At 40.4% G+C, this 15,673-nt stretch overlaps 1 protein-coding gene across 1 annotated transcript in view; it reads left to right on the top strand.

The window, feature by feature from the left end:
• LOC116397528 (tetratricopeptide repeat protein 39C) overlaps positions 1-4,250 on the top strand; it is a 9,877-nt gene extending 5,627 nt beyond the window's left edge. The window contains exons 6-14 of the mRNA XM_031873029.1: positions 1,046-1,214; positions 1,351-1,444; positions 1,540-1,647; positions 1,739-1,848; positions 1,957-2,080; positions 2,187-2,284; positions 2,381-2,485; positions 2,597-2,635; positions 2,781-4,250. Of these exons, the coding sequence (XP_031728889.1) occupies positions 1,046-1,214; positions 1,351-1,444; positions 1,540-1,647; positions 1,739-1,848; positions 1,957-2,080; positions 2,187-2,284; positions 2,381-2,485; positions 2,597-2,635; positions 2,781-2,870 (937 nt within the window). The 3' untranslated portion in view covers positions 2,871-4,250. The remainder of the gene's footprint in view (positions 1-1,045; positions 1,215-1,350; positions 1,445-1,539; positions 1,648-1,738; positions 1,849-1,956; positions 2,081-2,186; positions 2,285-2,380; positions 2,486-2,596; positions 2,636-2,780) is intronic.
• The last annotated feature ends 11,423 nt before the right edge of the window (positions 4,251-15,673 follow it).

Here is a 15,673-nt window from a genome sequence, read left to right as displayed (position 1 = left end):
TTTTTTTTTTTTTTTTTTTTTTTTTTTTTTTTTTTTTTTTTCTTATCTTACAGAGCGAGACAGATTGCATTGGAGGAGGAGTTTGATCTGATGTGTGCCATTGCTCATAGTGACAAACCCACACATGATTAACGCCCAACTCTGCATTAATGAATGCAGGTTCAGTAACTGTTGAAAACCAAGAACCCGTGACACTAGAGCGCGGGAGCTGTGAGGATGAGCAATGTCACTGGTTCTCAATGTTATTTTCTTGGAGCTCTTTAAAATGAATGCCTACTAGCAACCCGTTACACAATTTTAAAAGAACATCACTGACATTAGAGGTAATACATTTGTATACAAGAAATATATTTACTTTTTCAAAGGGCCAGTGTGTAGCATGTAGCGGCATCTATTAGCTGAAGTTGAATATAATGTTCATAACTAGGTTTTCTTTGGTGTATAATCACCTGAAAATAAGAATCGCTGTGTTTTCGTTAGCTTAGAATGGGCCCTTCATAATTACATAGGGAGCGGGTCCTCTTCACCGCCATGTTTCTACAGCAGCCCAGAACGGACAAAACCAAACACTGGTTTTTACTCGACCTAAAGGCCACCGTAGTTCTACATGCTTAAATTAAAGCAAGGGGTAAGCGGAGCAACTGGACGCAATCTGCAACCTCACCACTAGATGCCACTAAATCCTACACACTGCTCCTTTAATCCATTGAATCCTGGCCCTCTGCAGAGCACCATCTCTAGTAACCTTCTGCTATCACTGCTATGGTGAATATTAGATTATAATAATAACTGTATATACTATTTTGCGATTAATTAAGTGATCTGGCAAACTGTAAACTAAACTTTTGGTTAAAGGTCATTCTCAGAACATTTTTATTTGTTTTTTTTACATGTGAAACACAGACCTACCTTTATTGTAATACATTATATAATGCCATTATATCATAACAGTGAACATAAATCCTCAGTGTAGTACAGATGAGTTGAGCTTCAGATCCCACATTTCAGAGCGACTAAGGTGATTGTCTCCCGTTGTGCTGCCCAGGTTGGCCCTCTTGTGGTACCACACAGTAGTGCTGCCTTTTTTTGCTCTGGATGGCTCGGATACACACGAGGGGCTGCAGGAAGCCAAAGCTATTCTGCAGAGGAAGTCGGTGGTTTACCCCAACTCATCCCTCTTCATGTTCTTCAAAGGACGGGTTCACAGGCTAGAGGTAATGTGCTGCCGGCTCGGGGTTGCAAACAACCAGTGACGGATCAGCCAAACGTTAACTTTTCAAACACAAATGAGCTGGCGTGATCTCTTCAATGTCTCATCAACATCCAATGTGCTCTCTCCTCTGTCCGCAGTGCCATATCAACAGTGCTTTAGCCTGTTTCCATGACGCTTTAGAGCTCGCATCAGACCAAAGAGAGATCCAGCACGTGTGTCTCTATGAGATTGGTACGTGATCGCCCATCAGGTTAGTTGTGACATGCTGAAACCCAGCAGCGCAGGGAGGGACTCATTCTGTCTCCGTCTGCTCGTCTTTGCTTCAGGTTGGTGTAGCATGATAGAGATGAGTTTTGAAGACGCATTCAGGTCGTTCGAAAGGCTGAAGAATGAGTCGCGTTGGTCGCAGTGCTACTACGCCTACTTGACTGGAGGTAAGCCCGTCACACACCAAATGAACGTTGTTTCTACTCTGTATTTTTTATATTTTTATTATCTCCTTTTGTGTCCCCCCCCCCCTCCCAGTGTGTCAGGGTGCTTCGGGCGACCTGGACGGAGCAAGCGGGGTTTTCAAAGAGGTGCAGAAGCTGTTCAAGAGAAAAAACAACCAGATAGAGCAGTTTGCTGTCAAAAGGGTGGGTTACGCTGCAGATTTAGACTTTTTTCTCTCTTTCAAAGAGTCATCCCAAGTGTGTCACAAAAGTCACCCCCCCCCCCTTCCTCTGTCTGGTTTCCATCTGCAGGCTGAGAGATTGAGAAAGATCTCGCCCACCAGAGAGCTATGCATCCTTGGCGTAATTGAAGTGCTGTATCTGTGGAAGGCACTTCCGAACTGCTCCTCGTCCAAACTGCAGATAATGTATCAGGGTAAATGTAACCTTCAGGTTTCATGGTAACATGTGCTAGCTGCAGCCGGATTCCTATGAATTTCTTTCCCCCCCGGTGTGATAATGTCCTCTTTACGCCTCTTCAGTGTTACAGAGTCTAGATGAGGGTTCGTGCAGAGGCCTGAAACATCTCCTTCTTGGTGCCATTCACAAATGTCATGGGAATATGAGAGATGCAGTTCAGGTATCAGTCTACATTCAGCACTGAATGACTTTGCGGTAAGTCGACACTTTGAATGTCACTCAGCTTGCTCTCCTGTCCATTTTACATGCGATCCAGTCCTTCCAGCTGGCGGCCAGAGATGTGTACGGACGGCAGATCAACTCATACGTTCAGCCGTACGCCGTCTACGAGCTTGGATGTATACTCCTTGCAAAACCGGAGGTTAGTCTGCTGCATGCATACAGCATTCACATTTTGATTTTGATTTTGATTGTACCGATGGGAACACATGCTCAGTTATAATCTGGTCTTTTTTTTTATATCGCAATCCAGACTGTGGGAAAGGGAAGATCATTGCTACTTCAAGCCAAGGTAAAATATTTACATAGCAATCAGCTAAATTAGAACTCGTATGAATTTCCCAGATAATGTTAGAATTATATTACATATTATAAGTGACTGTCCATCTACCTATCTACCTATCTATCTGTCTGTCTGTCTGTCTAAAATGTTTTAGGAGGATTTTACAAACTACGACTTCGAGAACAGGCTTCATGTCCGCATCCATTCAGCCCTGGCTTCTTTGAAGGAAGTAGTGCCTCAGTGACTCCAGGAAGGGAAGCTACTATAGCTCAAGCTATGCTTTTGGCTTTTTACACCACCAAAGTTTTAAGCTATTCAAGATAACTGTATGGCGTCCCTAAACCCAGTGAGATTGTCATGAAGTGTCATCTCTGTGCATTTTGGGATGTGCTAGTAGCTTAGCACAAATTAGATGGAAATGGCTAGCCTAGCTGTGGCTACCAAGTTGAAATCTATGGCTAACAACTCCAAAGCTATGATACCTTTAGATATCAGACGTGTCTTGTTAGCCAGCAAGCTAGTCCCCAACTTGTCAAGCCCACTAATGGGACAGGACTGTTGAGACAATGCACGCCACGAAGCAGTTACTGGTGAAAAAATAGCTTCAACTGCTTGTTAAACCACAAGGTTTTGCATTTCTCTTTTATGGCGTTTCATACATAGTATACCCAGTATAAATATGATATCCTTGGGGTAGTTGGAATGTGCAATTTCCTTCTATTTGGCAGAGCTGAGCTAGCTCTTTCCCCTTGCTTCCTGCCCTAGCGCTAAGCTAGGCTGAACACGTCCCTGGCCTATTTATGAACAAGATGCACAGAGGTGAAATTGATATCAATCCATGACTCTGGGCATAACAACAAAGAAGCATATCTCTCCAGATCTCTAACTGTTCCTATGAGTATTTTCTTCGCACCCAAATGTATTAGCTAGCTAGTAACAATTTTCCTCATTAGCGTGTGTATATGGAGGACTTCAGTAATGCCTTTCCTTCCCTTCAGTGAGTAATCCAGCACATACAAATAATGTTTTAATGAGATTTATTAGATATATTTCCCTTAAAAATAACGTTACAATGAGTAATAAAAGACACGGGTATTAGTGTTTTCCCATTCTTTAAAATGCAGATGACATTTGACCTTCAATAATAATCACATATTAAAAAGACAAGGGAAATAATTGTCAAATTTTATATTTACTTTGAGATATTCTTATAAAGGACTCCTTACTCCATTTTCCTAATTCAATTTTCAGACAATGCAAATGGGCGTTGAGTTACATCACGAAGGGGTCACTTGTAAACTTGTAGTCAAATGAGTTACCATGGGAATAGTCAAGTAACATTACACACAGTTACAGCTCGGCTGCTGTGAGTTAGTCATTCACATTCAAGTAGTTAGACATTATAGCAACTGAGAAATCACCACACTCCACAATGCCCTAATGATGTTTTTTTAAAATGTGAAACCACCGGGCATTGATCCTGTGCACTATGCAGGGTAAACAGAGGCTTTAAGACGATATTGAAGTCAAATATACCCGTATGTCCATCCCTGCAAATACATACAGTGGGTACGGAAAGTATTCAGACCCCTTTAAATATTTCACTCTTTGTTTCATTGCAGCCATTTGCTAAAATCAAAAAAGTTCATTTTATTTCTCATTAATGTACACTCAGCACCCCATCTTGACAGAAAAAAACAGAAATGTAGAAATTTTTGCAAATTTATTAAAAAAGAAAAACTGAAATATCACATGGTCATAAGTATTCAGACCCTTTGCTGTGACACTCATATTTAACTCACATGCTGTCCATTTCTTCTGATCCTCCTTGAGATGGTTCTACTCCTTCATTGGAGTCCAGCTGTGTTTAATTAAACTGATTGGACTTGATTAGGAAAGGCACACACCTGTCTATATAAGACCTTACAGCTCACAGTGCATGTCAGAGCAAATGAGAATCATGAGGTCGAAGGAACTGCCCAAGGAGCTCAGAGACAGAATTGTGGCAAGGCACAGATCTGGCCAAGGTTACAAAAGAATTTCTGCAGCACTCAAGGTTCCTAAGAGCACATTGGCCTCCATAATCCTTAAATGGAAGAAGTTTGGGACGACCAGAACTCTTCCTAGACCTGGCCGTCCAGCCAAACTGAGCAATCGTGGAAGAAGAGCCTTGGTGAGAGAGGTAAAGAAGAACCCAAAGATCACTGTGGCTGAGCTCCAGAGATGCAGTAGGGAGATGGGAGAAAGTTCCACAAAGTCAACTATCACTGCAGCCCTCCACCAGTCGGGGCTTTATGGCAGAGTGGCCCAACGGAAGCCTCTCCTCAGTGCAAGACATATGAAAGCCCGCATAGAGTTTGCCAAAAAACACATGAAGGACTCCCAGACTATGTGAAATAAGATTCTCTGGTCTGATGAGACCAAGACTGAACTTTTTGGCGTTAATTCTAAGCGGTATGTGTGGAGAAAACCAGGCACTGCTCATCACCTGCCCAATACAATCCCAACAGTGAAACATGGTGGTGGCAGCATCATGCTATGGGGGTGTTTTTCAGCTGCAGGGACAGGACGACTGGTTGCAATTGAAGGAAAGATGAATGCGGCCAAGTACAGAGATATCCTGGAAGAAAACCTCTTCCAGAGTGCTCTGGACCTCAGACTGGGCCGAAGGTTCACCTTTCAACAAGACAATGACCCTAAGCACACAGCTAAAATAACAAAGGAGTGGCTTCGGAACAACTCTGTGACCATTCTTGACTGGCCCAGCCAGAGCCCTGACCTAAACCCAATTGAGCATCTCTGGAGAGACCTGAAAATGGCTGTCCACCAACGTTCACCATCCAACCTGACGGAACTGGAGAGGATCTGCAAGGAAGAATGGCAGAGGATCCCCAAATCCAGGTGTGAAAAACTTGTTGCATCATTCCCAAGAAGACTCATGGCTGTACTAGCTCAAAAGGGTGCTTCTACTCAATACTGAGCAAAGGGTCTGAATACTTATGACCATGTGATATTTCAGTTTTTCTTTTTTAATAAATTTGCAAAAATTTCTACATTTCTGTTTTTTTCTGTCAAGATGGGGTGCTGAGTGTACATTAATGAGAAATAAAATGAACTTTTTTGATTTTAGCAAATGGCTGCAATGAAACAAAGAGTGAAAAATTTAAAGGGGTCTGAATACTTTCCGTCCCCACCGTATATAAGGTATTATAATACAATACACTCTTTAGTGTAATGTTACCATTGAAAGGTTCTGTTAAATGTCAGCCAAATAAACATATATTACTAGTGACTTCATTTAGTAGTGTTTCAGTGATAAAACCTTTTGAATTAGTCCATAATAGTGACAAGTTTATTTATTATTTAAAATAAGTACTTTTGCCAGTGTCATTTACAGTATGCTATTTTAGTTTGAAATCCTGTGATGGCCAGCAGGATAGACTGCAGCGTTGTGATCAAGCTGATTCAAAAGTAGGATCTTGAATTGGACAAAGAATAATATCTCTGCGATGAGAGGGATTTCAACAAGTCTTCTCTACACAGTTCCACACTGTACATAAGAATCATTCTGTTCAGGGTATTACTTTTTATCAATGAGCACTCATGCGAGCAATATAAACAAAAGGAGGGCATCTTACAGTCATTTACAGACGCTTTTAACAATAACTGTTTTTCATCCCATGTTCAAGCTTGTGGACATATAGATTCCTAAACTAAGCTGGCATCCCCTGTGGCTGTGATGGGTGTAAACCGTGGTAAATGTTGAGGTGACCACTGTGCAAGTGGTCAGTGCGGTGCAAGTGACGTAACGGTGAAATGTCAGTTACCCCAACTTTCTGTACCAAATACTTCTGTCACTGAAAGTTTTTCCTTTTGTAATCAGATTTTGTTGAAATTGGGGTTACGTGTCCGAATGATGGTATTCCAGTATGTCAGTGAACTCTACAATAAACTGTTCTCCATTAATCTAGCCAAAATGTGTGGTATATGTCTTTACCTCTGGGTGCTTTTTCGGTTGAAATTGCTCTATGGACATTTGATGTCGGACGTGTCAGGTTGGACGCCATAATGTGCAGGAATTCACATGAAAAACCCCATTTATTTACTAAAACCACTCTAATCTTCTACGCTTTCAACATTTTTGATATTTTTGTTGAAATTATCATTACATCCTGACAGCAATCAATTAATCAAATGCTCTGACATTACATTTTATTCCACTTTAAACTCCACTCATTTCAGAGGGTAATATACTTCTTCACACTTTAGTTGAGATTATCAATGCAAATTATTAATTATCAAGAAATAGTGATACATCAAGATGACGATTATCGCTACAATGGTTATTGTGTTTATTATAGATTAACCCATAAGAACCCAAACCCATGTTTCATTAAAATAAAATGATAGGGGATATAAAACAGACTAAATGGATCACACAGACCACATTTATGAAAATATTTTCTAAATACTACGCCCTAGAGGCAAAGATCTGAAATGTTACATATATGTCACATTGGGCATTTACGTATAAATGTATTCCTCATATGAAAATGAATCAATGTGGTAACAAAGATATTCCTTTTTATTTTCATTTTCACAACACACATCTAAATTATAACTTTTATGGTTAGGTTTAACCAAAACATCTATTTCACATTTGTTTTCCAGGACAGAAATGTTCAGAGCATCCTGAACACTGCTGCCAATAAAATAATGACTTTGAAACAGGACTCAAATAGGATAGTTGCATCTTGTTTGTGTCTTTTATTTACTGATATGCAAAAATTTGTCCATAATACATTTGACTAATAATTTATTAAATTTGACATTATTTTATGATTACATTTGTTTAAATGTTTTGAATTCAACAACAGAACATATTTTAATCAAATTCATAATTGAATCAGCTGAATGAGTTGAGCAGCTCATTATTTTTCTTATTGTGAGAAAAGCCTGATGTATTTGTAATATTTTCATAACTTGTTATACATAAATTAGTTTGATAAACATGGTTAGAATAGTTTAGATGTAATGTAGGACGTGTTATCAAATCATTAGAATTGTTAAATTACTTACCTTTAGCAACAAAAACAAGCCTTTTGAAATGAGCTAGTTCTGTCAAATGAGCTGACCAGCCAGGCAGCCATTTTGGAAGTGATGTCATGGGTACACAAATGATTCACCAGTATGTTCAGTATGTGTCACTCCAAGAGTTACAATCAAGGATGAAACTGTATAAGGAACTTTCCAGGATATTTAAAGTAGCTGTGACACCTGTGTCACCGTGGACCAAGCAGCAGTATCTGAAGTTGAGAAGAGCCAACTCACTGAACCATGTTAACAGTGTGACTGCACAGTAACCAATAGAAATGTCTGCAGGCAGTAAATAGTAGAACACAGTGAGCTCTTATAGTTTGAAGTTCAAACAATCTGCAGCCCTTCATGAGTTGTTCATAGAGGCAGATATTCTTCTGATCGGGGATATCTTGTATCTGTTTAATGGTGTTCGTTTTAAGATATTATAGTATATTAAAGTGTAAATTTACATTCAGAGACGGCGTTTTATTCCATTCTGCCTACATGCAATTAATGTTTGCATATTTGACATTGACTTTAGATTTTGCACTCAGTTATTAATATTTTCAATGTGAATTTAACTTAACCTTATTTGCATTTCTGTACCTCTTTTTGTAATTACTTTAATCAGTCATATTTCCATATTCTCCCTTTTCCTCTTTCCTCAAGCTTCTAGCGTGAGGGGCGTGTCCATGTATGACTGACAAAGATGGGTTCTGCCACCAGATGGAGCCAAATGTAAGACTTCATCATCTGTTGTTTTACACTGCAGGGTCTCATTCTGTGCCATCCCAGGCTTGTTGATAATTGGAGAAATGAATCAGTTATATTTGTTGCCAGTGAACCACCAGAGGCACTTTGTTTGGGAAGGCAGCTTTATTTATAGTGCTGAAACTCAAAACGCTTCACATTTAAAAGAATAATAAAAGAACAAAGAGACAAAAAATAAATAAATACAAACAAAATAAACATCAAGCATTGGTGTAACAATAAAAGAAAAAAACATTTATACATACACCCAATACCTACACACACACCTATGTACATACATACATACATACATACATATTCCCAATACTTGGTATTTAAAATGCAGGATGCCAAAGATACCAGGATCAATCCTCTAAGACTTGGTAAAAGATGGTAAAAGTTTCTTCTTCTATGTATTTTGACTCTCGATGATCTATCAGAGTCCAATATGAGCCTGTCATGGAGTTTTCATCCCATTTCACCTGAAAACAAGCTGTGATCCTCAGAAATACTGTCTTACCTTCAGCCATCTTGGCGGCCTGGCTCCTGGCCCTCTTTCTCTTTACTCCCTACACAAAAACAAACACGTTAGACTTTCCATCTGACATGAGCTGATAAAAGCAAGACTGTTTCTGTGACTTGGTTTCATAAGCTCTAGTATTCTGGTGTTAACATGAGTTGTACATACGTAATTGTTGCTGAATGACCAGTCAGGGTGGCGCTCAGCATGTAGACGTCTCCCTATCTCTGCCTGTTTTTGGTATTTGGCCTGCTCATCGTTGGACAGAGACTTCCACTGTGGAAAGAGGACAACATTAATGAGAGCGGGCTTCCCCAACCTCCCACAATGCATTTGTGTCAGAACAGTTTGCAATTAGACATGTTCTTATGAGACAATAACTGAAAATCATCAAAAGTTGCTCTCCAGATGTAAAGATTTAGAGGAAAGAGTTTTCTTGGACATTTATCAATAAAGAATAAGCACATCAGATAATCTTTTACCAAACTGTCATGAAGGTTGTGTAACATCGAGTGTCTCTCAGAGCAAACACACTTACCTTCTGTCCCAGGATGGTGTTGACACCTGCCATCGCTGGTGTTCATTCTGGTCTCAAAGTTTGGCCTCTGCTCCTTTATGAACAGCATGAAGGAGTTCAGCGGCTTCTTGAAATACGGCCCATTGTGGTGCAGGCCTTCACGCGTTCTCTTTCTGTGGGAATGCAGAACAAAACAGAAGCATTTTAGGAAGAAACACTAAAGCGAGCAGACTAATACAAGACATGGGTGAAATGCATCATCGTCTGTGCTGTTGTTCATTAAGAAAGACGGATTATTATAATATTCATGCAGGAATCTTGGTCGACAAATAACATTTCAATCAAACAACAGCTGAAAAAAATAATAAAAGGTGAATGTGGTTTGTTTAAGAGTTGGTGAGCACTGCCAAAGATCATGAGCCAGTCATAAAGAAGTACACTTTGACCAAAGCGGCAGAGCTTACTTTGTCTTAGCGGTGTTCGGTGGAGGAGCAGCAGAGTTGAAAGAAGAGAAACTTTCTGGAAGCTTGTGGACTTGTCCATTCCTACACAGATAAAGAGAGACAGAGATACTTTAGTTCATAGAAAGATTGTGTTTGAAGATAGAAACAGAAGCTCAATATCTGTGTGTGTGTGTGTGTGTGTTACTTACAGGACTACAGCAATAGGCAGGTTCTGGATCAGGTCTTGCACCACAGGAACATTGTTGTACTGGAGACACAAACACACACAGAGAAGCTGGTTAGAGAAGCTGGAATAGTGTCACCTGTCTATCAGGCTACATCACGACAAGAACATCTGGACAATGTTACTGGTTTACTAATCGAATTAAGCTGTGATTCAGATTAATTTTAAATTGAACTTGAGCTGTTTATTTATCTTACTGGCTGTGGAGGAGCAGCAGGGTGACCGGTGGCCACTGCACTCGGGACGTTATAGACGATAGGCAGGTTCTGGTTCAGGTCATATCTCTGAGCCTCTGAGACAAAGTGGGAGATTTCCCACAAATTAAAATTCTTACTTCTAACTTTCAGTGAACCTCATTCTATTTTCACTGAGCGGCTTCACTACAATGAGCACTCTTGGATTAATACTTCTGAATTATGACTAATAAGCAGTTATTAAGCTTATTGATGAGCAGAGTCTTACATGGCTGTTGAACAACTCATTACATTCAACATCACATGAGATAACAAAGTGTACTTATCTTAAAATCATTTTCTGTCCTTCTGTTGTGCTAATGCATCCAGCATTGATACCAGGGCTGCTACCAATGATCACTTCCATCATTGGTTGATCTGTCGTCTGTTTTCTCGACTAATCATTTGGTGTGTAAAGTTTCAGAAAATAGTTCACAAAATGTTCATCACAAAATATTCAGAAAGCTAATATTAACATTTGAAAAGCTGTAACCATTAATATATTGACGTTGTTAAAAAAATTAAATGAATTGATTATTTAAAATATTTGCAGATCGACTTATAATGAATGGACCGATCCTTTCAGCTCTGACTGATGCTGCTCGTTTCTGATGCAGGTATTGATAAAACTCTTATGACATCTCTCCCTAACCTCTCCTTTGTATCTTACCTTTCCCTGGCTATAAGCAGCCGGTCCCACATTCAGTCCCTGGGGAGCCATTGATGTATTTAGCTGCTCAAATCTGTGTGGTGCTGCTCCCAGGGGGGTGCACCCATCCATCCCAGCGGGGGCAATAGGACGAGCTGGAGGTGGTGTTGGATCACCAATATCATCCCAGAGGATGGATAGCAGGTCGTTGAACTCCTGATCCAGATCAAATTACATTACATTACAGTCATTTAGCAGACGCTTTTATCCAAAGCAACTTACAATAAGTGTGTTCAACATAGGTATTCAAGAGAACTACTAGTCACCAGAAGTCATAAGTGCATTTCCTTTTTTAAACAAGCATCTAAGAGCATAAACTAGAGCAAAAGTACAGTAACTGTCACGGTTTAGGCTTTGCCCCCTGTGTTCATGTGTTCCTGTGTCTGTGTGGCTCTGCCCCTGGTCTCCTTCTGGCTCCCTCCTGTGTCTCTGTGTTTGAGTGTCTCCTGATTGCTTTCATCCACTTCACCTGTGCTCCATCACCTGCCCCTGGCTCTTTCCTCTGCCAACCCCACACTGCACTCATTCCACTCACCTGCCTGCAATCTACTCATCACCCACACATATATACTCCCCTGCTTTCCCTGTTCTGGTTGTCAGATCGTCTTTGTTCGTTCCCCTGTGTGCTTCATGTTCCGGCCTTGCGCCTCACTGTGTGCTCATCGTGTCTCCAGTGTTTATCCCTCGTGTTGTCTCTCTACGTTCCATGGTTTGTGACTTTGCCTTTTTTTGTGACTTTGACTTTTTCCGATTTTGTTTTTGCTCGCTCCCGGTTGAAGTTGTTTTGAGTTCCTGTTTTTGACTGCTAGGTGCCCAGTAAAAAAACCTTGCATTCTACCTAACCGTGTTGTCTGTGTCTGCGCTTGAGTCTCTGATCTGCTCCTCGGACGTGACAGTAAGTGCAACAAACTAATATGAATACAATAAGTGTTAAGTGGAAGGATCATGGTAGTACTTCTTGAAGAGGTGAGTTTTCAGCCTGATGAAAGATGGGCAGCGACTCGGCTGTCCTGACGTCAGTGGGGAGTTCATTCCACTACTGTGGGGCCAGGACAAAAAAAGGTGTGACCGGGTCGATCGGCCGCAGGGACCTCTCAGCGACGGGGCAACCAATCGCCCTGACGCAGCAATGGTAATTCTGCACTCTGATCCATGTTGGAGGACATTTTGTTTGCTGTCTTCTTACAGTTAGTTCTCACTTTCAGAATAATTACTACTAATAATAATAAAATGACGATAATAATTGCTGAATTAGAAATATGAGTTAAAGTAAACGCACAGCTACACAATAACAATCTATTACTGACAGAATAATAAAATCATGATGTGTCTGGAGGGAAAGTTCCTGCTGTAAAATATGTTTTCCTTCTGCTAATTATACTTCTACTGTACTACAGTTCAAAGGAAAATACTTTACATTTTACTCCACTACACATATTTGACAGCTACAGTTCCTACTTATTTTACAGATAAACATTTTACACAACTTATTTAACACGTTACTTTTATAAAATATGATGCATTTTTAAAGAGTGAATTAAGTTACCCAACAATATATAAAGTGTATAACTGGTTTTACCTGCTCAGCATGCTACATTGAAATACAGCGTACATGTTGATGAATCAGTATTAATAATCCAAGAATATAAAATGTTAATGAGCCAATCTGCATAAGCTATATATTTGAGTTTCTTCAACAATTCTTTGAGGTGAACAATTTGACTATTAACAGACCAGAGGAAATATGTTTAAGTAAAGTTTAGTTTAATAAAATCGACTTCATGAGTGTTTAACTTGTACTGTGTGTGAAAACAGGCATTTACACTGAGCTAATAAGCTAACTGTTCGAGGACTTACCTTATTGTTGACTGACGGTTGAGTTAGCTAGCTAGTTTACTAGTGTAAAGTGGTTTCCTTCCAGGACAAAATGAGTCGTTCACACGGTGGGGTTAACAGATGAAGTGAGCAAAAAGTTTATCTTATTGGGACACACGTTCTACCATCAGGCCGGTTAACAGTGGATCTGGCCCACCTCGTGGCCGAAATCAACTACAACCATAACACTGGCAAGGTCAGGAGGAACATCTCCAAGGCGGGGTTACTGATGGCTCAGGAGATGTACGACGTCATGGAGGAGACAGAGGACCGTGCTGTAAGAAGGGAGGCCCAAACTGTGACCAGAAGAGACGGGGAGCAGCAGAGGGCCGAAGACACCGGCATCCGCTTCCTGTCTGGCAGCTCCGGAATTCACATATAAATCAGAATGTATTAACTGTTGTGATGCATAGACATGAGTATGTATTTAGTGTTGTAATAAAAAATGATTATTATTTTAGAGACTTCTGCAACAGGATGTGGCCTCCATGGGTCCCAAACTCCTTCCTCTCCCTCCCACTGTTTCATATCATCTGATAAAACAAGCAACAATACAACATGTTTGACATTAGCCATGATGGAGAGTAAACAAAACATGGTTATGCTTTTTCTGTTATTTTAGTATAACTCTTACCCTGCACTGTTTTATGATAGTAATTGTTATACACAATGTGTGTGCATTACTATTACATTCCATGCATCAGCTGGTATTTTGCAAGTGATTGAAATGAGAAGAGTTTAACAAAACATCCAGCAGGTGGTGGTATACACTCAAATGGAAAAAAAGGATCTTTCAATGCAGAATTTGGAGTTGACGCGTGATCTTATTGTGGATAACAGAAGTACGGTCCTGGATGTGTTTACAGCATTGATGTTAATTTTGCCGACGTTGAAACAACTTAATATCCCCGAAAAACCAGCAGCGCTCGGTGTTTACGAGGATAGAAGCTAGTACGAACTATAGGACAAGGACGGCGCATGCTTAATTCACCGCCGTTAGCATCTTTTCACCGACTCTGGTAATGGCAAAGTTCATAATTAAAACGATATTCAGTTAGAAAGGTAAGGAGTTTAACTTTCGTCTAACACCATTAAATTACGATCATTTATACCGGTATTTGAAGTGGATTTTTATTGGAATGTGGAATGTAAAAAACTGTTCGGACCAACTTTGATTTTTATCCCAATTGATTATCAGCAAATACGTCACTGATTCTTTGACAGGAATGTTATAAAGTGAGGACTAGCAATATTAATTCAATGAGAATCATATTTTCACTTTAAATGGTTGCGCTATGTTGTCGCTAACTGAAAGAAAAGCCAGCAGGCATATTGCTAGCCGAAACTAGCTAGCTATTTCCCTGTTAGTGTCCGGTGACTTCAAGACGTCAGCTATGAACGCGTTAGTCAGGATAGCCCATTGGTCAGGGCATAGGACCTGAACAAAACAGGTTACTGGTACCTCTGATGGCTGGCCAATCCTAGTGCTTGAAAGCTACAGGGCGGGTCTTGCCAAGAAAAGAAGCGGGATTCATAATAACGTTGCATGTAACATTACTGATGAGGACTGAGGAGGACATCGTTGCGAATTTAATATCCACCCTGTTTTAGAAATGAACCTTTATGTAAAGTTTGAGTTAATCGGCAGAAGAAGACCAACACAGGAGCTTCATTTGGTGCAGTTAACCATGGCCTTTGAGAGGGATTTCAACTCCAGCAATTATACAACCTTCGGCTCACGATTTTTGCTCCTACTCTCCTAGCTGGTGCTACAATTTTCGTTTGGTGTGTACAATGGCAAAGACGACAGGGAAGTGAGAGAGATACGATACTGGCCTTAATAATGACAATAATATTAGTAGGGTTTTACCAAATGTCGTTTTTCCAACATTCCAAGATTTTATTGAGGTTTGGTTTGGTAAACATCCTTGTTAAGCCCAGGTACCATACAAGCTTACCTGCAACGTCAGAGTAAAAAACAACAAAAAACATGTTTTTTTGACGCGTGATGTTTCTTCCAATGAAGCTGCTTGTTACATAAATGACACTTTTTATTGCAGGTCTATCAGATTAGTCGATATTGAGTTATCGAAGCACATGTGTTTGCTGAACCCAGATGAAGTTCCAAAAAATACTTGATTGCGATTTTCTTTTTGTCACAGTGTAGCTACTGTCCATGTTTCTGAAGTGTCTGTCACGATGTTGCTGCTGTTCACTGTTATGAAGTGATTGTCGCAGTATTGCTGTTATTCACTCAGCATGGTCCTGAAGTTTCTATCGCAGTGTCGCTGTATTTCACTGTCCGTGGCCCTGACGTTTGTCGCAGTGTCGCCGTATTTCACTGTCCGTGGTCCTGAAGTTTGTCGCAGTGTCGCCGTATTTCACTGTACGTGGTCCTGAAGTTTGTCGCAGTGTCGCCGTATTTCACTGTTCGTGGTCCTGACGTTTGTCGCAGTGTCGCCGTATTTCACTGTCCGTGGTCCTGAAGTTTCTGTCGCAGCGTCGTCGTATTTCACTGTCCGTGGTCCTGAAGTTTGTCGCAGTGTCGCCGTATTTCACTGTCCGTGGTCCTGAAGTCTGTCGCAGTGTGGCTGCTATTCACTATACATGGTTGTGAAGTGTCTGTCGCATGTGCTGCTTTTTAGTGTCCATGGTTCTAAAGCCCAAAGAGACACCT

Source organism: Anarrhichthys ocellatus, unplaced genomic scaffold (genome assembly GCF_004355925.1).
Source record: "Anarrhichthys ocellatus isolate YVR2014 unplaced genomic scaffold, GSC_Weel_1.0 scaffold67, whole genome shotgun sequence".
NCBI classification, from domain to species: Eukaryota; Metazoa; Chordata; class Actinopteri; order Perciformes; family Anarhichadidae; genus Anarrhichthys; species Anarrhichthys ocellatus.
This window is presented reverse-complemented; position numbering and strand designations above follow the sequence as displayed.